Source organism: Myodes glareolus, chromosome 8, assembly GCF_982192425.1.
Source record: "Myodes glareolus chromosome 8, mMyoGla1.1, whole genome shotgun sequence".
NCBI lineage: Eukaryota > Metazoa > Chordata > Mammalia > Rodentia > Cricetidae > Myodes > Myodes glareolus.
Genome location: NC_142033.1, coordinates 39557248 through 39584188, shown reverse-complemented (window position 1 = coordinate 39584188; position 26941 = coordinate 39557248). Strand labels below are relative to the sequence as shown.

General features: G+C 43.4%; 1 protein-coding gene across 8 annotated transcripts in view; it reads right to left on the bottom strand.

Moving 5' to 3' along the window:
• Atp8a1 (ATPase phospholipid transporting 8A1) overlaps window positions 1-26941 on the bottom strand; it is a 216597-nt gene that overhangs the window by 35487 nt on the left and 154169 nt on the right. For all 8 annotated transcript variants that reach the window (XM_087908979.1, XM_087908984.1, XM_087908978.1 and 5 more), the window contains 5 exons: window positions 14043-14226; window positions 13836-13946; window positions 5590-5664; window positions 5365-5487; window positions 1293-1371 (listed from right to left, as the gene is read on the bottom strand). In XM_087908979.1, the coding sequence (XP_087765105.1) occupies window positions 1293-1371; window positions 5365-5487; window positions 5590-5664; window positions 13836-13946; window positions 14043-14226 (572 nt within the window). The remainder of the gene's footprint in view (window positions 1-1292; window positions 1372-5364; window positions 5488-5589; window positions 5665-13835; window positions 13947-14042; window positions 14227-26941) is intronic.

Below are 26941 nucleotides of genomic sequence, written 5' to 3'. Positions count from 1 at the left end.
AACTTAGTTACACCTCAATAAAAAAAAAATTTCCAATGATCTTGAAATTGAGCAGTGTTTACTGTTACAATTTCCTGAGTCGTTGACAAAGGAGATTACAATCTCGGCTCAGGCAGGAGCCCACTGCTTTCTCTTGAACACTTCCGCATTCACCCTGTGAGCCTCGGTAATCCAGCCACAGCTGACTGAGTACCCACAAGAAGCAAGGCACTGTTCCCAGTACAGCAAGTATCAGCAAACCGACCCACTCCTCAGCCTGCTGACGCTTAGAGGAGGAAGATGAGGCAGAGAGGAAAACATCAAGCCAGGCTAGGCAAGCAGTGTGCAGACGTAAGGATGACTATGGGACCAAGTGAGGGCCGCAGCAAGGGGGACTGGGGTGATCTGGGAGAGCCTCTCTGGGGAAGAACACACAAGACTCTGGAGGTGGAGGACTTTGTTGCAAGTGTGTTAATCCTTGAAGCACTTGGTTTATGTCTTATCAAGGTCATCCTGGAAACCCATGTTAAAGGAGCTGTATGGGGGCAGGAACAGGCAGTATGGAGTTATGCAAACAGCCATGAGTTCATAGGTGGTGGAAATGCCTGTACTCAGGAAGGACTGACAGCTGCTTGTGTGGAGAATGAGCCAATGTTTTTCATTCTTGCCGCCTTGGAGAACAGAATGGAGGAGCCAGCAGCTTCCTTAGCATCCCAGGGAAGGGGCCTGTCTTGGGGACTCAAAGCACCAGGCTAGGCATGAAAGACATCCTTCCTCCCTAAGGCACCCACTTCATCATTTTTATGTCTGTAGGAAGTACACCGTGATCCTCTCTTTCATAACTGATGGGATAAAATCACTCCCTTGAGACTAGCCGAGACAAAAGTGCACACTCCAAGACGGAGGGGAAAACACATGAAAAATGTCAGCTCAAGATCACCTGAGAATGCTGTCACAACTGGTGAGGCTCAGTGGAAAGGGTTCAGTGTGAGCCTCATAGGACAATGAACAGAGGACGTCAGGCATTGGCAGTCACTGCTGTCGCGGCAGACCAGCGCAAAGTGGGAAAGAGACAACGTTTTTAAGTTCGGGAAGCATGAGAAGGAAAGAACGGCTTTGCACATTTAATCACGTGACTTCAAGGAGTAATGAAAGTCTCTATTGTGCGCACAACTTTTGGAGACACAGTATTTCCGACTAAGGAAAAACGGCGAAAGGAAAGCCTGCCGTAACGCGGACCACGTATTGACAATGACTTGCTTTCCTCGAGTGTTGGGACACCAGCTCTTTGCATTCATATCCTTTCTACTTACCATACTGGAGGGCTTTTAGTGGGAACCAAAACAGAATAACCGAGTGGAAGAGGCCATTCAAACAATGAACCCAGAAAACCTGAGGGAAAAGAAGAATCCATGAGAACCATTTGCGATAAACCCGTGCTGTGACCTCTGCCCTTTCTTTTAATCTACGAGCTAGATGCCTAAACTGTGTTTCTGCCGAGGCCACCACTGTGAATTCACAGAACTGACAGACACTCTTTGCCTTAGACGCTCACGGGTCATTTATTTATTTTTATGTTTCTCAAGATGTTTTTTCAGCTTCACTTGGAATTTTTTTTTCCTATGTTAAAAAAAAAATCACTATCAAAAGTTTAAATTTCTGCCGGCCAAAGGGGTAAAAAAAAAATCTCATAACAAATGCAGGTCCCAGAATTTCTTACACTGGGATTCTTTTCACAACTCTCGAAGAACCGACCTTTAGAAGCCTAAGACTGGGAAACGCACCCCCTCTTCCTGTCCCACTACTGTGCAAATGTTTCCGTGGTACAAATATATAACGCCGTTCTCTCTCTCTGGCAACAGACATGCACACGCACAGACTGTGGACACAAAGACCAAGTCTAACATTTAGATTATATATTCATTAAAATAAAGTATTGTGACTATGTCTGAACTTATCCAAGGCTTTTTTACCATTGTTTAACATCTGTCAGAACGAAGTTTCAGACAATCACCCCAGCCACTTAACAGCTATCACTTCTTAGCTCCTCTGTCTATGAACAGGAGAGCCGGCATCGGTGGGACTGGTAACAGAACGTGAACGATTAAGCTACAGGATACTGCTTAGAATCTTCATGAGCCCCCAGCAGCTGGAGTGTCACCATCTAGGATGGCTTCATGCGAACAAAGCTTAATGTTAAATGCAATCGGCATGTATTAATAGCTTTTAGCTGTCCAAACAGCAGAAATTCAGTTGCCCGCCTCCCAAACTTTTCCACTCTGATCTCAGCCTCTTTTGTTAGTTCACCCAGCCACGCTGGATTGTATGATCCAATTTACGCTCCAGCACTTTACACATCTGAACTTGTGTTACTCATTAACCTCTGTTGCCTCCCCTCACTATGTCAGTACCACAAGTTTTTATTTGACAGAAAGCACAGGTGGGTGCAAGAAAAATTAGTTCTACTTTTCCATTTTCCCCCAGTGATACTTATTGTCACATGCTAATCCTTTAACCCCTGTCATGACCTCAGGACCTCCGACCCCTTTTACCATAACAAACGTAAGCCTCATCATTCAAGGGAACAATGCTTCCACACTCGGGACCCTCGGCAACCGCTGTGTAGACAACTATGCATTTTGTAACCATTTGTTCCTGAATTTTAGAGCATTTAGATGGAATGCAATCAAACGGTTTCGCTGAAATCATTTGCTAAAAATCTATAAGCCCTAGAGAAATAGATGGCAAGTGAATGTATAAGCTAAATACCTACCAAAGAGATATGGGGCTTGTGTAGCCTAACTGAGTTGATCTGGATGGGGTCTTTCTAAATGACTGGCTCTACAGATTAAGTACTTTTCAACAATGAAACAGAGAAGGAAAAAAGTTACTCTTACATCAATACAGCAGACTACCTGTTAGGCCCTTTTCCTGACCACAAAGCTGTGCCCATAATTGTCATGTGTGGAGAGCATGCGAGGACAAATGTAGCTTTTCAGGAATTACTAGGTAATCCTGGGCGGATCAATGAGGGCTTTCACTCAAGAGGGACGTGGCCACGTTTGTGGCTGGATGTTACCTTCTGAGATAGCATCACAGAGCCCAAACTGTGGTGGCCAGGACCTGTAGCTGAGCTTGATAAAACCCACTAGGCTAGCGAGAAGTATTGTCAATGGACCAGTCTGCACTTGGCTCCCAGATCGCTTTTACAGGAAAATAAGAGCTCATGACCACTGCACCTGCCTTAAAAGTTTCTCATCATCTGAAAATGTTCACCACTGATGATGAAAGCCATGGGGGCAATGTGTGGGGGAATTTGAGACAAATTTGTTCACAATAAATAAATACCCTAAAAAATAAAACACTAAAACGTCAACTTAGACACTGTATACTGTGAAGAGAGATAGTTGAAGACTACATCACTAAAAATGCATTTCAAAACCAGAGTACAAATGAGGCAAGCATCAGGATGTTTGATGTTTTAATTGAGCAATTTCAATTATTTAACCCGAAGCTACCAGTTATATGCACGTGTGCTGCTGGACATTCATACAGCGTGTTAATGAAGACTGAGTCTCAGGAGAAAAAGAGCTTCCTGTTATAGACTCAACATTATCATTTACTGTGTGCAGTACAAAGGCACCAAGACACCTGTTTCACGTTGTTCTTGGTACACTGAGACTAAATAGCACTAGGGAGTTTTATGAATTAGCGCATATTAAAAGTTCCTATGCTAAACGCCTGTAAATTCAAAACACAGGATTGCAATTATCTCTAACTGCCACAAATTTATTACTAAACATGCACTAAACTAAGTGGAAATGAGTCAGTAAAGAGGTATTACATTTGTTCATTAGTTTTATTCCTAATCCAAGGCTATTAGAGTTTCAAAATGGCATAGACCTTGGTGGTTGCCATCTTAAATTCACTCTCTCAGTTACACTAGACAGAAACCTGAATCATTATGTAATCCTAGTGTGGAAACAGGCTGGAAGATCCACTCGCAGCAAAGTAAACTCGGCAGAAATGCGAGTCTTTGCTGCTGGAATGACTGACTGACTATCACAGGTCACAGGGGAGGACAGCGGCATAGGAGGTGTCCGGGAGAGTATGACCCCAAGCAAGGCAGTCAGCGCAAACACCCACCAGCAGATGAGTGGACAATAACAATGATGGGGGACATTCACGAGGCAGCATTTCATTCAGCCATAAAGGAAAATGAGTCCGTGAACCTTGACTGGAAATGGATGGAACTGGGAACTAGTATATTAAGTAGGGTGGCCCAGGTGCAGGGAACAAACCCTGTATCTTCTCTCTTGTATGTGGCTCTTAGTCTCTCTCTCTCTCTCTCTCTCTCTCTTTCTTCTTTTTTTTTTTTAAAAAAACTATTTAGTTATTTCTTTTAAACTATTGATTCTTTGTGCATTTCACATCATGCATCCCAATCCCACTCATCTCCCGGTCTCCTTGCCTCTGCCCTTGTGACCTCAATTTGATGCATGCATGCTCAGGTGAGAATATGTACAGACTGAGGTGAGGGACCCAGTAGAGGCCAGGAAAGAAGGAAGAGGCTCAAGAAAGGGCGATGGGTGGGGTAATAGAACAATGAGAACTAAGAGTACAGGGGAAGACTGGGGGTACGAAGACATGGTGGGGGGTTGTGGGAGAAGGAACAGAGAGGCTAAAATCATCACACAGAAGGAAACCTGTTACTTTTTAGGGTAATGAAGAAAACAGAATAACAACTTTCTAGATAAAAACAAAAAACAAAACAACAACCCAGGCAAACTACAGTTTTAAGCAAAATGCTGGATGCTTCATCTTGCATTTTTAATTTTAAGCCTCAGGGCTACCTAGCAAACAGGAAGTTACTTCCTGGAGACTATAGTTTTAATGTTCGACTCAACCAGTCTAAGATTCTAAGGAGAATTTCCTCGGATGGGAGATTGGGGAAGACCGAGATAATGCTCCTCACCCCAGTACAACTAAACCCAGGCCGTGTCAGTCCCAGGTGACTAGCTGGTGAGAAGTGACCCATTTCCAACTGTCTGAAAGAACAGGGACATGGCCTGGCAGGCCACATCTACTCACTGCTACCCCAAGAACGCTGATGTAGAGTGGGTTCGTTTTAATTTCGTAACCGTCAAAATCAAAAAAAAGAAAAAAAGAAAGAAAAAGAAAATCCTAACAAACAAAACCAACAAACAACAAAACCCCCAAGCAATCCAATCCAACCAACAAAACTCCTTAGCCTTCCCTCCTCGGAACCTTCAAATGGCTTCCACACTCGGTACTCTAGAGCTCCTGGCCGAGGCAGGTCAGATGGCCCAAGCTTCCGCCACAGAGAAAACCCCTCTGAACCCTCGAGCGGACAGCAGCTCCTACCTTGGTGTTGAAGTCCAGAGCGTTCTGAGATGTTTTGTACAGCTCAGGGTACTTCAGCATATTCTCCTTTCTGCACGACCTCTCGAATATTCCCAGGGTTAAGGGAGGCATGGCTGTAAACATCTGAAGGGACAAACTGCTCGTTACACCACACGGCAGATGAGGGCTGTTACACGTATCTTCAGCCGTAAACAAAACGGGGATTATCAAATGGGCTCAACTTACCACATTATAAAGTCCTATGCACCATCTCTCAAAGAGGATCTGTCCAGAAAAGCCATTGACAAAGGCAAACCAGATCTAGGAAGAAAACAGGTCCCGAGTCCCAGAATTAGGACAGAATTTCAACACATCGAAGCCTGAAAGGCAGCACCAGGGGACTGTATGTGGGGCTCCGGACAATGACATTTCCTGTCTTTACTTTTGACTGAAAGGGGCACATTCATTATAGAGTTGCCATCTGAGACAGAATTTGCTCTATTTGTCAAATCTAAATATCTATATGGGCAAGCAATCGCAGATTTTAAAGAAAAAAGGGTACTTTTTTGCTTCTTCATGTGAATATATTTATGTCATTAAATTTTCATAGCTTTAATTCCCCTTTCAGAATCCTAGAAGGATTTGGTTAAAGATTATTTTTATTACAGATGTTATACTTATTTATTTAGGAAGTAATTTCCTATAGTAATAGAATCATCATTTTCTCCTGTGTCATGTGCGTAGTTTATATAAACAGCGTCATGGGTTTATTTTATTTGAGACCAACTGTATAGTATCACAGCTTACTTCTTCCCCTTAACATCACAAAGAGCGTTGGGGTTTTCAGAGCTCCTTAACGCACTGTTAATGGATTCAGAACTCGCAGTGTGGAGATTTAGCTGGTTTAACAGTTCTTGCTATCAGAAATGATTCCTAACTGAAGCCTTACATTATCTTCCTCCTCCCTTGGGATAAACATTTCGAGTAAAACTAATGTTTTAAATATGTTTCCTTTTTTTGTTCTTTTTTCTGCGGTTCTTGATAACTATTGCCATCAGAACGTTAAATTTGAATTTGCATACTGAGATCTTTTAAACTTAAAATTTAAATTTTAACTTTTCATTCTGTGTAGGTGTATGAGTCTGCGTGTGGGTGTGTGCACATAACTGCAGGTACCGGAAGGGACCAGAGGCACAGGATCTCCTGGAAGGGCAGTGACAGGCACTTGTGAGCCCATCTTCAATTTCAATGCCCAAATAAAGTCAGGTCTTTAATTACTAGAACATGTCTGTCAGTTTCTTTGAAAGAGAAACCCTAACTTGGGAAACAAAATTTAGGAGTAATAATGATTTTTATTCAGCATATTTAAAGCAAATACAAAACTAAAGTGAGTATTGGCAATACCTTGAAAAAGAATGCATTTGAAAAAAGTCAACCCAAACATAATTAAAAATCAAGCGGACTTGGAAAAGGAAGACGCCTGATCCAGTAGGAAGCTTATACACGCACTGCACAGTAATAGCGGACGGCCAGGAAGAACAGCTTGATGTGCGGCTCCAGAGAGCACTTGGAGTCGCAGAAACCTTGCTACACTGCATGTTTCCTTTAACCTCATTGTGGAAGCATGAACGGCTACAAATTCGACATTCATCTGTATGAACCCAGGACGCCCCCTGCCCCCATCCCATGAACAGTTTCTGTCCTGGCCTTCTCCGTGTGTACAGTGGAAGGGAAATGGCTGAACAAGTGTTAAGTGTGAATGTCTCCAATCCAGCGCACAGGGAATGACTAATTTTAAATGCATTGTTAAATCATGATACTGTGTTAAAGCTGATACTGCGTAAGCTCATGTTAATAAAGTGTAAATGGCCAGTAATTACAGAGTACGAGATTAGAGTTTAAGACCCTCCTTCGAGCCGATGAACAGACAAGGTTTCAAACACAAAATAGCTCACGAATAAATCAGCACGTTTGTGTTCAAAGTATATTTTAAAATACATAAGCGGACTGTGTTATAATCGGAAACATTTAAGTGGGAGTGAACACATTTTTATCCCTGTGCTTTCTGGATGAAAGATATGTGCCATGTGCTTAGAAATTTATCCTTCGTACTTCCAAAGCTTAGTCTCTGTGCTGCTTTTCTTTTTAAAAGGGAACAGACTCAAATGCCTACATAAGGGCAGAGCCTTTCAACACAGGAGACATCTTTATGTAAACAGTTGGCATTCAAAAGTTTGCGCTCTGCTTTTCGTTTAAGGAGAAAGAGAATATCTTCGACAGAAAAATAGTCTACCACGATCAGATCAGTCTGAGATTTGCAGTTCAAGCCATATCTTAGAAACACACCCCTAAGACAGAACCTGAATTACCATAAGCACACAGAGTCCCTCCTTTCACCCAACTAAAGCCCTGGATGTCAAAAGAAAGCATCAGACCTTCCAGGGTAGTGCCCAGATTATTTAAATTCCCAGGGAATTTACTTCCCAGCATAGCTTACTGAGAAAGTACCACCTTATTGAGTTTCATGACTTTCTAGAAAGGAGAAACACTGCATTGTTTTGGTGGGCTCTAAGAAAACCTAGATGTCACCAAGTATCTTAAAGAAAAGTTCCTCTTTGTTAGGAAGGGATCAGGGGATTCGGAAGGGGAAGAAAGGAGTCAGTGATTTAAGTGAACACCTACAGCCACTGCCAGGCAGCGACCCGAGCAAGTTGTCTATCGCCACCTGCCGAACCTGTGTGTGGTTGCAATTCACAGCAACAGAGGAGCTAGCTAGTGATAGCCCTGGCAGGCCAATGGCAAGAAAGCCCTTTGGGTTTAAGACCTTTCTTTTGCAAGCTCCCCCCCCCCCCCCGCCCCTTCCCACAGAGGCCTGTCAGCTAAAGCCTCACAGACATCTTCCTGATGGAGCACTTCTGCATTTTAAGCAGGAGCTTGCAAAGAGTCAGTGGGGTCCCTGCTCCCACGCCCCATCAGCACACAAACAGAAAGGAGAGATCCCAGACTGGCAGTTGTCCTGGCTGGAGACATTCAGAGACGTGTTTTCTGCCTATTCATGCTCAGTATTGACATGAGCCATTAACATCTACAGAACTTGTTTTAGCTGGCAGAAGTTGGGTATGGGGGGAAATTGATTTAAAAGTTCAACCCATGTCCAGGACAGTTGAATAATATTCAAAATACATTTCTAAAAAAGTGCTACCAGAAAAATAAAAATGAAGCTTCCAGCGGAGTTTCTATCTCGCTTCCTTTTAACCCCTTAAGAATGCGATCAGTGTTAAATAGCTCATGAAGAGGCTTTAGGTTCAAAGCCAAGTCAAATTCAGGGCTGGGTAACCACAAATCACATAATTCTGGGTTCGAAACAGGGCGTGAACATTTCATTTTCACTTGAATTAAATGAAGTTTAAGTTTCCCCATTAGAACCTATGTCTTCACCCTTCACTATTGCTGTCAGTCTAGATTTAAGAAAAAAAAAACCAATTGATTGTCAACTAGTCTATAGTTAAAATAAAAACTTATTTCATCAAAAATTATACTTTATACACAGCCTTATGTTGACAGACCTTACATTTTTGGCTTAAAAGTCTTAAAACAATCTATATAAATAAAGTATATCACAATTTCATTGATTTAAATGAGAACACATAATTAGGAAAGTTAGATGTATAGAGGGGGCAGAAATAACGATAATTCTTTTAGGGAAGGACCACAAATTTATATAGAAAGCAAACATTTTGTTGTTTCTATTGTTCTTCATTTTAGAGCCAGTCTAACTTGGTAGCCCAGGCTATTCCTCATGTCTTCACCTCCCAAGTACGAGGATAACTGGTGTGTGCCAAACTCCTGACTTCAAAACCAAACAAACAAACACCCAACAACAAAACTTATAAATTACTTTGAACGTCTGTATTAAACACAGGTTTTCCAGATCAAATCTAGTGGTAATCAATGATGCTATGTTTCCATGTATTTGGTATTTTAGCTAAGAGCATGGTAACCTAACTACAGATGTGAAGGGATGAAGAGATGACACAGTTTGTAGACCTCAACATTAGGAGTCCACATCCCAATCTAACTCATAACAAGAATTCTGACAGAGGTAACTGAGTCAAGTACCTAGCAGTTCCAACTAACACAGCAGATGCGGAGTAAAAATGGATCTTATTTCCATAAAGAAGTATGTGGACCATGTCCTTCCATCAGAAGAATTCGAAATGTCCACGGAATAGAGGGAAAGGTGGCACAGACGGCCGTCTGTGAGGATGTGGGCAGGTCCTAGAAAGAGTGGAAGATAGCTTTCTGAACATTATCCATACTCCTCAGAGCTGTCCAGAGGAACGTGGAACTATCTGGAGGTTCATTATTAGGATACAGTTTCCGTTGACCTAGGGGCCAGATATTAAAACAAAACAAAACAAAACCCATAAGAAACCGTGGGGAGCGGAGGAAGCCCTGAGTGAGTGAAGTACTGAGTGAGTGTGGGTTGGTGATAGGGGCATAGCCATGATGAGACAACTCCACAGGCCCAGAGTTATGGAGAAACCGGCAAAGCTCTTCCCCTGGGGTGAGGCTCAGAGGGACTGGCAAAGCCTTCCTCGGGCCACCAGGTGTGAGTGCTCTCGGTGTAGGCAGAAAACGCCCACCACAGCTTTCTCCCCAGATATTTACAGCTCGAAGGTTGTTGGCTTACAGAGACCGCCCTACAGAGTAGCTGGACCTGGCCCCTTACCCAGCTGTATACCACAAACCCCACTTCCTTGTGTATCTATACGTAATATCCCCGCTCCTTCTTTAGGTGTATGTAATACCCCTGCCTCTATGTTCAGCCCTTTCTAATAAGAATGCTCAGCTTCTGGGTGAGGTAGTTCTCCAGCAGAGAGCCCAGACCACTCAGCCCCAGGTTTCTGTATGTTTTTCTTCATTGCCTTGTCACTGCTCCCCCTCCCGTCAGTTCCAGTTCCTAAGAGCTACGCAAGGAACTGACAAAGTGCCTTTGAGATGGCTCAGGAGGCAAAGATGCTTGCTGCCAAGACTGAAGATCTAAGTTCTGTAGTGGGAGGCCGCTTGTTTGTTCCCGGCTGCCCAGATCATGAAATAATCACCCAGAAACTGTATTATTTACAATACTGTTTGGCTAATAGCTTAAGTATATTTTTTTAGCTTGCTCTTGTATCCTAAACTAACCCATCTCTATTAATCTGTACATCGCCATGAGGTTGTGGCCTACCGGCAAGGTTCTAGTGCATCTGTCTCCCCACAGTGGGCTACATGGCTTTTCCTGATTCCGCCTTCTTTCTCCCAGCATTCAATTTAGTTTTCCCTGCCTAGATCTACTCTGCCCTAACATAGGCCAAGGAAGATTCTTTATTCATTACTCAATAAAAGCAACACATATACAGAAGAACTTTCCACACCAAAGTTCCATCCCCAGAACCCATGTAATGAACCTGGATAGAATAGATTCCCAAGCTGGGTAATGGCATGCCTTTAATCTCAGCACTTGGGAGGTAGAGGTGGGTGGATCTCTGTGAGTTCAAGGCCAGCCTGGTCTACAAGAGTGATTTCTAGGACAGCCAAAGCTACACAGAACAACCAACCCTGTCTTTAAAAACCAAATAAATAACTACATAAAATAAAATAAAAAAGAAAAGAAAACATTCCTGCAAGTTGTCCTCTGATTTTCTGTCTTCTGAACTTTGTATGTCTACATCCACATCTGCAAAATAATAAATGCCAAAAGATAAAAATAACAACTGAATAACCTTTCTTGTTCACGTATCCACCAACACTGTGGTGCTTGCTCTGCTCTGAAGGCCACATGCATGTTAGAACATTTGACATGCACTCAGACCAAATTAAGATGCGCTGAAGTGATGTGGGAAGCCCTTCCGTATATGTGCTGCTTTTATTGGTTAATGAATAAAGTTGTTTTGGCCAACGGCTTAGCAGAGTAAAGCCAGATGGGAAATCAGAACAGAGTTAGAGAAAGAGAGTAGGAAGAGTCAAGGAGACATCATGTAGTTGCTGAAAGAGAAAGATTCTGCTGCTGCCAGAACCTTACAGTCTCATGGCAATACACAGACGAATAGAAATGGGTTAGGCTAGAGAGTGTTGTAATTAATATAGTGTTTCTGTGTGTTTATTTGGGTTGGGTGGCCGGAAAACAAACAAGCAGTCTCTGATAGATTGAAGGCAAAATATGTACATATGGGCATGGAGGAAAGAACGTAGAATGTAAGCACAAGTGCAAAAATATTCATATTTTTTACATTGGTGAGGGTGGTAATATTTTTAATAAATTGACTTAAAACAGAACACTGAAATCAGCTGGGTTTTTGCTGTGGCATTTGCTAACGCAGCACCTCGAAAACATAAAATTACAGACGCGGCTTGCATTGTACTCACCAGCCAGCTGCTGGGGTTATGGCCTGTGCTTGACATGTCTGTCTGTTATTGGATGCCTAGTTTGAAACCAAAATATCTGCAGGGCAAAACCAGGCTTGAATTCTCTGGGTGTATATATGTGTTTGCATGTGTGCAGATGCCCATGTGTGTGCACGTGTATGGAGGCCAAAGGTCAACCCCAGGTATCCTTTGGTGTGGGACAGTGGTCTATATTCTGTCAATTATATTTTAAATAAATGCTGATTGGCCAGTAGCCAGGCAGGAAGTATAGGCGGGACAATCAGACAGAAAGTAGAGGTGGGTCTAGGAGAACAGGAGAATTCTGGGAAGAAGGAAGCCCATTGCTCCACAGTTGTGAGCCTGCCACAGAAGAAGCAAGATGTAACTGCCTTGCTGAAAAAGGTACCGAGCCATGTGGCTAGCATAGACAAGAATAATGGGCTAATATAAGTTATAGAAGTTAATAAGAAGCTTGAGCTAATGGGCCAATCAGTTTATAGTTAATGTAGACCTCTGTGTGATTTCTTTGGGACTTAACAAATGTGGGAACCAGGTGGGACAGAAAACTCAGTCAACAATCCTTCCTCAGGAGCTCCCCACTGTTTGTTGGAAACATTGTCCTGGAGCTCGCTGAGCAGGCTAGGCTGGCTAGTTAGCTCCAGGGACCAGCTTCTCCAGTGCCTTGATTACAGACACATGCCGCACCATGCCTGCCTTTTCACATGGGCTCTGGGATTCGAACTCAGGTTCTTGTACTGATAAGTCTTCTACTTTACCAAGGGAGCTCCCCAGACTAAGGCTTCCTTTGTAAGATGATGCTATAGTTGCTATATGGAAAGAACCTAGAGATAGAATGCTTTAGAGAAATTCCTTATTCAAAATCTTGTTATTTGCCAACCCTGGAAACCAAAAGACATGGATAGCAAGAGGTAGAGAAGAGCTAAGATGGTGGTTCTCAACCTGTGGGTCAGGTTGACCAACCCTTCACAGAGGTCATGTAACAAATATCTTGCATAGTAGATGTTAATATTACAATCCATAACAGTAGCAAAATTACAGCTATGAAGCAGGAACAAAACTACTTTTATTCCTGGGGGGGGGATCACCATAACATGAAGAACTGTATTAAAGGGTTGCAGCATTAGGAGGGCTGAGATCTACTGATCTAAGACAACAAGGATGCTTGACAGCTAAACCTAGTGCACTTCCTGATTGCACTCAGGTGCCTCCCTGAACCAGAGTTAACCATTATCCTTGACTTTATTTTTCTCATTCCTTGCTTTCATTTTTTTCCCCCATCACCAGGATTGTTACTTTTTTTTTAAAATATTTATTTGTTTACTATGTATACAATATTCTGTCTGTGGGTATGCCTGTAGGCCAGAAGAGGGCACCAGACCCCATTACAATGGTTGTGAGCCACCATGTGGTTGCTGGGAATTGAACTCAGAACCTTTGGAAGAGCACGCAGTGCTCTTAACCTCTGAGCCATCTCTCCAGCCTGGATTGTTACTTTCTAAATACAGTTTTCCATATGTATATTACCTGTCAGCAGTGGGCTGAAGAAATTCCATACAAGCTCAAGATTTAGAGTCTTCAAAGTTTTAAAAATGAAAAACATCACTCATTAGCAATTCGACTTCGACTCCCTACCAAAGTGACCTAATACTTTGCGCTAGTGTCGAAACATTGATGACTATTCTCATGGCTGCCGTCTTATTTGCTTGAACACAACAGACATTATAAAAAGTAAAGAAATGGCACAGCAGTCAAGAACACTGACTGCCTTCTGGAGGACCAGGGTTTCAGTCCCCACAATGCCTCACAACCACCTGTAACTCCAGTTCCAGGAGATTTGCCCTGGTCTCTGTGGGTGCTGCAAGCCCATGGAGCACAGACAAACAGACAGACATGCAGGCAAAAAACACCCATTTACAGAAAACAGAAAACAAATCTTCAAACTGCTTTCTTTCTTAAAAAGTGAGAAGATGAAGTACTTATTAAAACACCGAGAAAGACGTTCACAAAGAGAGCAGTGAGAATTATGGATGGGAGGGGCAGGACTAAGTTGAACACGCTGCTACCTCAATGATGTAGAGCACAATGTTCTTGTAGAAGCAGTACAGGATGCACTTGGAGACTCTGTTGTAATTCCAGGCACCATGAACCATCAGCAAATTCTTCAAATATTTGAACTAGGAGAGGAACGGAAAGACGTTAGCATTTTCCTCTTCACTGCCATCGCTGGAAAGCAGTGTTGGTAGCCATGTCTCAGAGCCGTGAGGCTTTACCTGAGCTATGGAGTAATCTGAAGAATTGGCTGCCTGCAAACCTTCATTGCCGCTTATCCCAACCCCCACATGGGCCGTCTGGATCATGCTGACATCATTTGCGCCATCTCCGATGGCAAGTGTGATGACTTTGACTTGTTTCTTGACCATCTCAACAACCTCGGACTTCTGAAGAGGAGAAACCCTTAAAAAAAAAAAAAAAACCAAAAACAGTAACGAATGACCAATCACTCCTGTTTCCTGAAAAAAAGAAAATTGGAGATGCTGTTTTTGACCAATACATGAAGCAAAGCATCTAGATGATTGGTTTTCTGATGAACTATGAGGGAAGCGTTGCAAATGGTTGGGGCTTTGTGAGCCTGTCTGTCGCTTCAAGGGAAATTTAAAACAAAAAGGATAACAAAAGTCCTATCTGTAGGTGATACCCCGGAGACATAATGCTTTGTTAAGCCTTTTAAGTGACAACAGAAATTTAATTCAAAGAGACGGCATAACAAACTGTTGAGGTGCTAAGAGACAGTTCAGTGGTTAAGAGGATGCATTTCTCTTGCAGAGATCAGGATTCAGTTCCCAGCACCCATATCAAGGAGCTTACAATTGCCTGCAACTCCAGCCCTAGGAGATCCGATGCCTTCTTTGGGCCTCTGTGGGTACCTGCCTCTCACAAACACATTCTCCCCTGTATACATGTATGTAAAAAGCAAAATACCTCTAAGATAAACAAAGCCAAACAACCAAATTACTAAATAGGTTCTATTCAGTGTCTTGAAAGGAAAAGTTTGAAACTTCCGAGTGCTAGTCATATGTAATGTAAAACAACACAAAACTACTGAAATTAATAGTGGGAAGCTGGCTGGTCTTTCATCCCATCCTCAGACAGCATCATGAGTATCAAGAGAAGGAAATATCAGATGCTAGAGCACAGTCTATATACACCAGAGGCACAGACGAACACGCATGCAGAAATCAAATAGCCTTTTCTGCAAACATGGACCAGGAACAGAAAGCACCAGTGTTTATACTAATATCACATTTGGTATTAAATTTGAAGCATTTTCCATGCATCTTAAAAAGCCATTTTCGAAATAAATGCCAAGATAATGATAGAAACGTTCTAAGACAGAGTGCTTTGGCGGCGGCACAATTAACTTAATCTATTGTCCATACTGCGCTGGAAATAGAAAGACAGGAAGACTAAACAGTGAGTCAGTCCAGACAACTATTAAGATAGCAATTAGAGCTGGGTGTGGTGGCGCACACTGGTAATCCCAGCACTTAGAGGCTGATGCAGGAAGGAGGGTCATAAGTTCTAGGCCTGCATGGACTCCAGAGCAAAGCGCTGACACACACCATGGATAAGGAGACACACATGGGCAAAAAGAAGCGGCCAAGGTATAAAATGCTAATGCACAGAAATATCTTAGAGCTATATCACCACCACCACCGCCATCACCACCACCACCATTATTATCTTGAGACATCTGAGGCTTGAATTAGTTATGTAGCTGAGGCTCATTTGACTTCCATTTTCCCAATACTAGATTACAGCCTGCGCTGGTCCACCTCAGTCAGAGATAAAGTCTTTATTAAAGTAACCACCACAGATGTGTAACAAATACTCGCAAATCACTTGCTATTCTTTTGAAAAATAAAAGGCATTTAAGGAACTGATAGGTCTTTACATACACTCTTGATTGTGCTGATAATCCCCAGCAGTGGGAACTCTGCACAAATCTGTGCCTGGAGGAGGCTCTACTGCTTAGAGGAAGGGAGCGAGCTAGGAGTGAGCTCCGGGCAGCTCTGAATCCTGCGGGAAGTTGGAGAAGCCCAGCTTGAGCAGAGTCACTGACAGAGCGGTCCACTTGCCTCCTCTGTGCTCTCAGAGGCTGATCCAGAAGAGAAACTGGTAAACAGCTGCTATCGCAAGGAATTATTTTTAATTTTTCTCTTTGGATTTCCTTTTGGAGTCTGGCAACGGTACAGAATGGCACAGCTCTGAACTCAACCAGAGAACGAGTATCAGGCTACTAATGGCTCATTTCAGCGTCTGCCTCCATTTCTCTTCAAAGCAATTTTCATTCCATTTTCACGTTTTATTTAATTTTTCTTAACAGGCTAATATAAATTGGTAAGCCCACTGGCCCTAGGCCAACAAGGTTTTAAACACGGGCTACGGTTGACATTTAGTAAATGTCAGAAAAGAATGCTCACCAGAAATGCTATAGAAAGCAAATGGCAGTGGGCATAAATGAAGGGAAGCCTTTGAGAACATTTATCAAACTCCCTTGAACGGCTCCCAGTCTACACACATTATAAAACCACACTGTGGAGCTAGGACATTGTGGAGCCTTTTTATGAACTGAACCCACATAGCGAGCTAAACCAATGACCTACAGGAGCTTCAGAAAGAACTACACTAAACCTTTTGTCCCTTCTTCTCGGTGATCACAGCCAGCGACTCCCGTCTCTGCTCCACACTGTAATACCTGGTTTTCTTAGCAATAGCTTTCTTTAGATTATCTCAGTGATCTAGCAAGTATTTAATTAATGGCAAGTACACTGAGATGCACAACCTGGGTAAGTACATTACAGAATAGGCACAACCTGGAAGGCACCAAGTCAACTCACAGAAGCAGAAGAGCATGTGTGTCTGCACTGTATCATGTCCAGGCTATAGCAGAGGGTGCTGGGGCAGCTGGTGGCCACTCTGAGAGATGGGTGTGTTTCAGGGGGTATTCTGACTAGTAAAACTAAAGTCAGCAATAAAGATTTCGAACAGAGGTGTGTGTGTGTGTGTGTGTGTGTGTGTGTGTGTGTGTGTGTATGTGAGTACACGTGTGTGCTAAACCCACACCAGCAGTCAGAGGATCACCCTGAATGTTGGATCTTCCCCTTTCATTTTGTCTGACAGGAGCTCTTTTTGTTTTTGTTGCTCACTGCCGGGTATGGCAGACTAGCTGCAGTAACCTTCCAGGGATTCCCTGCTCTCTGCCTCCCATCTCACTCCAAGACTGTTAGGATTCCACACCCATGTTGCTGTGGGTGCCGGGGATTTGAACTCAATCACAGGCATACATAGCAAATGCTTTACCCACTGAGCCCACTGAGGATTCTTGTCCCTCAAATCCAAAACCTGAAACTTTCTGGGTGCCAATGTGATGTTGGAAATTCAACATCAGATCTCATGTGACAAGTCACAGTCAAAACACATTGAAATACATAAAATTATCTTCTGGCCCCGTGTTTCAGGCTTATGTAAAACCTTATAATAATTTATATAATAATAATTTATTTATATGTTAATATTTAATAACACTAACAATTATTCAATTATTTAATTAACAATTGGTCATAAATAATATGAGATAATTTTTATGAAATATGAATGAAAGTCATATTTAGATTTGGGGCTCATCTTCACAGTAGCTCATTATCTATAAGCACATATTCCACATTTGAGAATCCTGAGTTCTGAAGCATGCAGAACCCTGGCATTTCAGAGGAGGGACACTCTCTTGGGTGCTGTTTTTAAGGCGACTACTTGAAAAGTGGCTTCTTGCTACACAGGGTGGGGACACGGGGACACACAACAAAGCAAGCATAACGTGACTCCCAGGCTTCTGCCGCCTTAGTTCCTTGGATGCACTGGAACCAGAACTCTGAGAGAAATAAACACCCTCTCCCTTCGGTTGCTTTTGTTAGGATGTTTAAGATGCCTCCTTGACAAGGACAGGAGAGATCACTGCGCATTCATGAGCATAAGGCAGAGTTTTTCCTGCACCCAGGTTCCGCAGAGCATGGCCCTTCCAGCTCTTCAAAGGTGACTACACTCCTCACCAGGATTTGCTTTCTTGATTTTGCACATGCTCTTGGAGTTGTACAATTTCTACGATGGCTTAGAGCAACCACGCCACACAGCTATTTAATTCTTCCTAGTGCTGATCATGAACTATATGTCCAGGGCTGGGAGTATCGAAACTTTAGGCTTTCTAAGTACCAACAGTGACTAGCTCTATTGTAGGCAAGCATCGGAACAATGCTGTTTTCTTCTCCCAGATGTGTCTATGTCTGTATGTGCTCACTGTTTGACCCACTTGTGGGCTTTCAGCAAGACTGAAATGATTCAAGCCTGTCTTCCACGGTTGCCTTTTCTTTTCTGGAAGCAGTAAGTGACTCTACTTCGAAGGATTACTAACGTAGCATGGGCTGCGAAGGTCTGCTTTCCTTCCTGCACACCACAAGCAGAGGGTGGTCCCTTGTGGTGTAACCTAGCGGTGAGCTGAATGCAGTGTGCTTCTCAGATATTATTCTGGCTGCAATCTGCACATGTTACTCATTATTGTTCTCATTTGTTATATAGTAACTTTCAGTGCCCTGTGAACATTAGAACAGAGAGCATAGGAATGTTTTGTCATTCAAGCTAAGACGTATATAGGTGGTCTATTTAAAAAGTTATTTTTATGTATTTGAGTGTTTTGCCTGCGTGGGTGTCTGGTGCCAGTGGAGTCCAGACAGGGTATTGGATCCCCTGGAGAGGGTGTTACAGACCGTTGTGAGCCACCATGTGGGTGCTGGGAATCAAACTTGGGTCCTCTGGAAGAGCATCCAGTGCTCTTAATCACTGAGCCATCTCTCCAGGCCCAGGTGGTCTACCTTATACAGGTTTTGTTTTGCACTCATTTAATGGGAATAACTGTCTTTCTCAATAGAATATGGATAATGATTATATGTATACGCATCTACACTGTCTAAAGAATCCTGTCAGGACTTTTCATGGGTAGCCAAAAGACTTATGCTATAAACTTAAAGTTAAGAACATTATATTGGGGCTAGAGAGATGGCTCATAGGTTAAGAGCACTCCTGACCTCCTCAGTACAGGAGGTCCTGAGTTCAATTCCCAGCAACCACATGGTGGCTGACAACCATCTGTAATGAGATATGGCGCCCTCTTCTGGCCTGCAGGCATACATGGAGACTGAACACTGCGTACATAATAAATAAATCTTTAAGAAAAAAAAACAAAAAACATTATATTGTCGGTACAATTTTAAATGTGTAGGTGAGACTGTTTTTTTTTTGGGGGGGGAGGCTATCATCCTAAAACAAAATTTAGTATGATTAATTATTATATTCCTTTCAGCCATACATTAAAGGTAAAACCCTCAGGAACATGGAGAGCTACAGTTGCAGTTCCCACTGGGTCGCTTTAATAACAGACTCTCCCTGAAGCATCTTAGAGGAGGAAACACTAGTTCTGTTTCTATCCACAGAGGAAGTCAGGGCAGCAACTCAAGCAGGAGCTGAGCAGAAACCCCGGGGGATGCTGCTTGCGGGCTTGCTCCCTGACTTCCTCCTCACACTCGGCTTTCTGATCCTGCCTAGGAATGCTGACACCCATAATGGGCTGGGCTCTCCTCCATCTGTTAGCAGTAATCAAGACAATCCCCACAGACAATGCCCAGAAGTCAGTCCAATCTGGGCCATCTTTTAAATGAAACTCCCTTGTCAGTTGATTTTAGGCTGTATCGAGGCGGCAATTAAGGTAACTAGGGTAATTAGTTATCATAAAGTGTTTTATGCACGCAGTAGCCACACTTTGGTTGTTAAGGGTGAGGCTCACTCCTGGCTGCTATCTAGAAGTCAGCCAGGATGTGCTGTGCTCCCTTTTCTTCCTTCCTTCCTTAGCTCTCTCCTGGGAATATCAGTGTATTCTCCATCAAGCCATATTAGGTTGACTAATAATGCAGCTACACAGAGAGAAAAACCTAATTTGATCTTACTGGTTTCCTTTTTACCTAAAATTTGTAAGGTTCATTAATAATGCTTCGAGCTGAGAAGACATTAATATGTGGCCAAACCACATACCACAGTTACATGTGTACTGGAACGGCGCTAGAAGCTCGTGGAGGATGCAATCCTGGAACGAAACATCAGCTGATGCAGCAAATCCTAGGGCTATTTAGCATATGGCGCATAGTGAAACATTTAACCACCCCTGCGAAAGAAAACCGTGCTATTCAAATGACTGACGAGCAAGTACCCGCCTAGCCTCCAAAACCAACAGCTGTTGATATTCTGTGCACCCAAAGGTACCGAAGAGACTTCACAATACAGTAGCCAAGGTTGCAGAAATAACACACAGATAGCTCTTCTCGGGGGAAGAAAGAAAAATGGAACAGCAACTTCAGAAAAGACTTCCTTTCTGAGGCACAGTTTTTCTTGTGGAGTGCACACTTACATACAGATCAAACACCGTGCCTTCTGTTTCAACGGTCCAGACGATATTTTCCACAGGGATCGTTCCTATCGGCCGTGCATATCTGAGGGCTGTGGTGTGCACGCTGCACCTCAGCAAATGAAACTGGCATTTGGTCTTACAACTGTCATGAAAAAGAAAGCTGCTCCTAGTGGGAGATTTTATTGTAATGTTTACACCAAGATCAGAGTTTGGCATAGGTTAAGGTCTGCACTGTAGCTCAGTGGAAGAGTGTGTGTCTGGCGAGCATGACTCCCTCAGTTCAATCTCAAGTACACAGAAAGCCTACCCACAGCTGCTTTAGAAAAAAATTCCTTCCTAATGCAGGATGCTACAGCAGGTACCAACTCCTCTCTCGTACCTCGATCTGCAAGTTGTTCGTATGTACCCTTTCCTCACTTCTCTGTGTCCTTGCTGACACATCTGTGCTTGTAAACCATCCCTCCTGTAGGGCGCCTTCCCTTTCTCCCTGCTCCATGCCCCGGAGCTGCCAGAAAGTCTTGCCTACTTTTCGAGCTGTTTTCCACACGTGGAGCTCCAGCAGAGCTCGGAAATCAGACCTCCTTTAATTTTCCTTGAGCAACACATTTATTACAATGAAGATAAGCGCCGGAACCCATCATGGGTTCATAATGAATTCCGCCTCCCTTTTTAACACAGCAGGGTCCGCAGGTTGAGAGACTGTAGAAACATCCTCCACTGTGTATATCATGTCCTTAGCAAATCTGAGCCCAGGAAACCATAGGTAGTGTATTGGGTGATTGCTCTTTGGCTGAAGGCTACAACAGAGTTCTGGGTTATCAGCTGGTGCCAAGCTTGGCAGGGAATTCTTAGGGGAGAGCTGCAAAGTTCAGTATTTACCATCGACGAAAAGCAAAGGTCTCCTAAGGATCTGAATGTACTGAGATACATATGCACACTGGAAGTCAGTAAAATATAAAGCAGAAAGGACAAGCTGAGTAAGAGAAGATGTAATTTAAGACGGATGGCGATGGAAATCAAGGTAGCAGCTACCGGTAAGCGAAGGCAACATGAGGTGCTCCTTGGACACTGGCCATGCGGGGGTGAGCTGCCTGTTGTTTCTAGTACAAGCAGCTGTGACTGAAGTGTGTGATGTGTGTCTCTGCGCTGCTGAGGTGACTTTTCTGGAGTCTCACCCGACGCTACCATACTGAGCATTTCAGCAAGCGGCATTTGGTAGCGCTTAGGTTTCTTATCTATTCTCAGGAAGTTCATGCAAGCGTGGACTTTCCTGGCGGAGCGCATCAGAAGTGGCTACCACATACAACAAGACCCATGGTTCCTTCAGCATCCCTTAGTAGAGGTGGAAGGGCAAATGAAAGGAGCAAGAGTTGAGCAGAGGATTATGTTAAACCAAACATGGGCATTTTATGAAGCTATAAAACCCACTCGGTAGGTCCTTTTGTTAGGCTTCTATGAAAGAAACAGTCTCTCCCACAGTTCCAACATTTATCCAGATTTTCTTGGAAGTAAATACAGGGTTGACGTTCATTAACAGTTTGTAAGTCTTCTCAAAGTAAACATCTGCCTGGCATCCATTGGTGTGCACATTTTCTTTTTCTTTGAGGAATGTCTGTTGACTATCTACTGGCTTCATTTGTGTTCTCTAGATACCTCTTAAGTAGGACATTTATTTAGAGATGTCCTTGAGCTAAAGACAATCCCCAAAGACTCAGGAAGTAGATCTTCATTGACCCCCCCCCTTTAGCCAACATTCTTATGCTACAACAGAAAATATACAGAGTGTCCCTTTAGGCCTCTTCTTGACAGATGGCATTGGGCAGAGTAAGGCAAAAGGTTTTGCCTGGGAATGCCACTCTATGTGACACCACTTACTGAATTCAAGTGGACTTCTTTATTTATATATTTTTTTAAGTCTACCATGGTGAGGGATACCCTAAAGGGAGGTTAAGCTTTGATTAGAGATGTTGCAAGTAGAGAAAAATGCTTACTTCAATTTAACTTCTGCTTTCCAGGAGACATGAGTACATAAATTATGTAGCAGAACGGTGATTACTAGACAGTCTAAAAGCTGGAGGCTCTAAGCCAATTTTCAACCAACTGTCACAGAACGTAAGTTTCAAAATATGTTTAAACTAAACTGACAACTACAGGGGGAAAAAAAGTAAGACTCTTTGAAAAGCTGGGTTATGTGAACTGATGAGGACCTCGGAGACCACACTCTATTTAACACAGCGATACTGCTCTGTGGCCTTCCCACTCTTCTGGAGGGAAGGGTCAGAGGAAGAACAGCTGTATCCCCAGACCAGGAGCTAAGCAACAGAGAGGCACAGAGCAGCCAACAGAAGCAGAGTTCATCCAAACACTGCAAGGGTGACAGGCAGGTCTCTGAGCAGGGCTCCCAAGCTGGGATAGGAAGGTACTGTAGGAAGGAATGTGTGAGCGTGAGCTCCCTGTTTCCGTGTATCAGTAGCTCTCTTCTGCCTGCTCCAGGCAGTTGGGAACCCTGGAGAATTTTATCCCTGCTACCATTTCTCAGTCTCATCATGTTACAGAGAGAATGATTTAATTCAGTGTCTAAGGTGCCAGAGAGGTAGAGTGAGAACATGTTTCCTGAATCCCAGGTCAAAACAGCATCATGTGCCAGGTGGTGGTGGTGCATGCCTTCGATACCAGCAGTGGGAAGGCAGAGGCAGGTGGATCTCTGAGTTCGAGGCCAGCCTGGTCTACAGGAAGAGTTCCAGAACAGCCAGAGCTACATAGAGAAACTCTGTCTTAAGAAACTAAAAAGGAAAAACAAAGCAAGCAAGCAAACAAACAAACATCAAAACAGCAACAAAAACTCCACAAACAAACAAACAAGCAAACTCCTTCTCCAAACCAGCACTATGCTAATGTATAAATGGGAAGACTTAGGGGACAAAAGCATGTAAATGGAGACTATGCTTTCATTCCTTGCCATCCAGACCCGAATAATTACACAGAATCTATACTGATTACAGCACTGCTTGGTTAATGTCTTAGGCATAGTCCTAGCTAGCTCTTACATCTTAAATTAACCCATTTCTATTAATCTGTGTATCACCCCGAGGCTGTGGCCTACCAGTAGAGTTCCAGCACCTGACTCCTTCGGCAGCTACATGGCATACTCTTTGTCTCTGCCTGCTCTCTTTCCCCATATCTCTGTTTGGATTTCCTGCCCAGCTTTACTTTGCTAAGTCATTGGCCAAAACAGCTTCTTTATTAGTCAGTGGTAACAAAACATATTCACAGCATACAGAGGGGAATTACACATCAAAAACATTAGCAACTGAAGTCAGGATTTTTTATCTAGAGTCTAGAACCTCAGGATAGTTCTTGATTTAGCTGTTTCCACAAATTCCCATGAGTCCTGGAGCAAAGGTTGCTTTCCATAAAGAGCTGCAGGTAATAGGTGAAAATGGCGACGGTCCACACCATCCTACATTAAGCATGTGTGTCTGCTCCCAATGGAGGAGGTGAACCAGAACTTTCTTTTGATCTTCAAAAGCAGCTGAAAGGGCATGCAAGCACATGTCTGTGATTCTAGGATTTGGGAGGAGGAGGAAGGAGGAGGAGGAAGGAGGACCAAGAATTCAAGGTTAGCCTAGGGTACCTAGTGAGCTCAAGGCTAGCCTGGAATTCAGGAGACTCTGTCTCTAGATCAGCCAATTAGACAACCAACTGAACAACCAATATATCAGTGATTATGCCAAGTAAGAAGCAGTGGACTTGGGCAAGGGAATAAAAGGGAAGAAGTACTGGAAGGGGATGCTTATGTTGACATGTTGAAAGCAAGAAGCTCCTGGAAGTAAATTGCCCAACAGTAAACACAAAAGTTGCACAGTGTTGTTACAGGACCCAGCCATGACAAGCTCTATAGAGGCCTGAGTCTCAGTAGTTTACCCTAAGGCAATACCTGGTTCCAAGAAAGTCTATAAACTGAGATCACCCAAGAACAGACTATTCAAAGGAAATTCCTAATATTACAACCATTGTAGATAGGACTGCGTGGCAGCACACATCTGTTGCTTTTTACCAGGACACCCCTAGACAAATGTCAGCCAATCGGGGGTCCTGAACCTTAGAAATCCCTCAGCCCTACCTTTGCTATTATAAAAATCCAACCCCAACTGAGCTTGGGGCTCTCTGATCATGCCAATATGTTGGACACACGGAGAATCCGAGTTCACAAACATCTGTGAACACAGAGCTTGCTAGAGTGATAAAAACAAGGCTATGTTCACTGTTTTGATTTCAGATACACACACACACACACACACACACACACACACACACGTATGTGTATATATATTTCTTTTTTTGAGGTATAACATGTAGCCCATACTCTGTAGTACAAAACCAGGACTCAAATGCCTTGGATAATTTTGGTTGGGGCATTAGCTCTGTCTGTGAACAGTCCCCTCAGAGAACAGTGGTGATTGAGAGATGCAAGGACTACTGACAGAGGTCAGCAGCTTCTTTTAATTCAGTGGGAGGCTGGGGGGATGGAAAGCCCATCTTTGTAACCGTGGCAACTGGGCCAACACTAAAGCCTCTTTCTGAACTGGGTGCTGATGTCAGAAGAAATCTGAGAGAATCCTGAAGACAAAGTGAATGAGAGATTCGTTATCTGTTCTGGGAAGATGTTCCTTGCTGCGCCAGTAGACCATAGTAGATGGTCCACCTCTTAATTATCTTTATGTGTGTGCACTGGCAAGCAATGGGCTGGAAAGGAGTCTCAATTTGAGGAATAACCTCAAAGGGTTAGCATGAGCATGAAGGAACCTGGGAAACAGTATTACTACAGTATTTTTGAAATAAGAATCAATATTTATCTGAGCATCATTCCGCTAATAGAATAAAAGCTAGAGTTTCCTGGGAGGTCACGAGAAATGAGGAGAGACCCTGGGGTTCATTCTCCAAGGACCAAACACAGGCTCACTCCACATTCCTGACCTGTGATAGCAACATCATTACACTAAGGTCAGTACGAGGAATGAGGAAAACACGATCTCCGCCAGCGGTTTCTATGTGAAGAGGCACCAGGCCAAGGAGGTGCACAGACATTAATCTGGCTGTGGCACTGATGTAATTATAATTATGTGTTCAGCCGCAGAGCCAGGCCAGAAGCTTCTCTTTAGGGAAAAGAGTATGAAGGTAATTAGAATTTAAAAAAAAAAAAGTCAAAAAAAGATATTTTTATTAAAATCACATCAAAATCCTGAATAGAACCAAGTGTCTGCTATTCAAAGCCCCCAAACACCCATACAGCAGATGATGTGGGATTCCCCTTTGTATGCTGTGAATACTATTGGTTAATAAAGAAAACTGTCTTGGGCCTGCACAGGGAATAGAGGTAGGTGGGGAAGACTAAATTCTGGGAGAAAGGAGGCAGAGTCCGAGAGAAGCCAGGGAGCTGCTGCCAGAGACACACACGCTGAAACTTTGCCGGTAAGCCACTGCCATATGGCAATACACAGATGAATGGAGATTGGTTAAATTAGTAAGTAAGAGTTAGCCAATAAGGAGCTAGAGTTAATGGGCCAAGCAGTGATTTAATTAATACAGCTTCTGTGTAATTATTTTGGGGCCAAGCAGCTGGGAACTAAGTAGCGGCCTCCTTACTACAAGCAGAGGCAGCTGAGGAGGGAGGAAGCAGCCACACACATCTGTATAGGGACACTGTCAGCACTGAGCTGCTGGTGCATGGCAGGGTGAGTCCCTTCCGCATCCCTGGCCTGGAAGAGCTCTGAGGTCCATATGTCCTCCAGGACAAGGATCTTCAGAGAGAATTTCACAAGCCCAGAGCATATTTCTTCTCCCTCGACTCTGCTTTCTAGTGTTCCTCTGTTTTTGTTTAATTCTGTGGTTTATCTTCTTGAAGAATGGAGGGAATGCATGAAGCTCTGCTGCCGGTCTGCTGCCTCAGGAAAACTGGCCTCCTGAATCTTTCAGACCAACTGCTTATGCTTGCAGTAGAGTGGACAGAGACAGCAAGCAGAGCAGGTAGTAAGTCATCCTTGTACTTGGTCAGCACAGCACCCACGCCAAGCACATAGTAGGCATGTCACCAATGCTGACTCGAGCCAACTGGCCATTTTATCTAAACATTGCTGCTTTGTGGTCTGTGTTCTGTGTCTGAGTCGGAGCCAGCAGTCATAACACTGATGGGTTTTTGAGCAATCGCCTACTAGTGAAAGCGACTAAATTGCTCAGCGTGGCACAAAATCATCCTGATGGGAGCCTGTGAGAGCTGAGCGTTACGAAGCACTTGCCGAGACATTGTGAGAAACCAAGAAAAGTTACGGAAGTCCCAGATTTTACAAAGTATGGAGATGCCCAGGTAAAAACAAGAGCAGAAGGTCATTTCCATTTTTGTGATAAACAGAGAACACGACTGTTGTGAACAATGAGAATCTACGGAAGAGATCACTCAAGAATCTTAGTCATATTAGTAGTGTCCCACAGAGAAGAACAGACTCCACAGGTAAAATAATTACATGCCTGAAAATGACAGGCGAGTCTTAATTCTCTGCGGATACTACAGCTTTATAGGTCAAAATAATGCTTACACATGATCCTTACAGGCTGTGGTTTATATACATTCCAGGAAGTAAATTTCAATTGAAATTCAAAAAA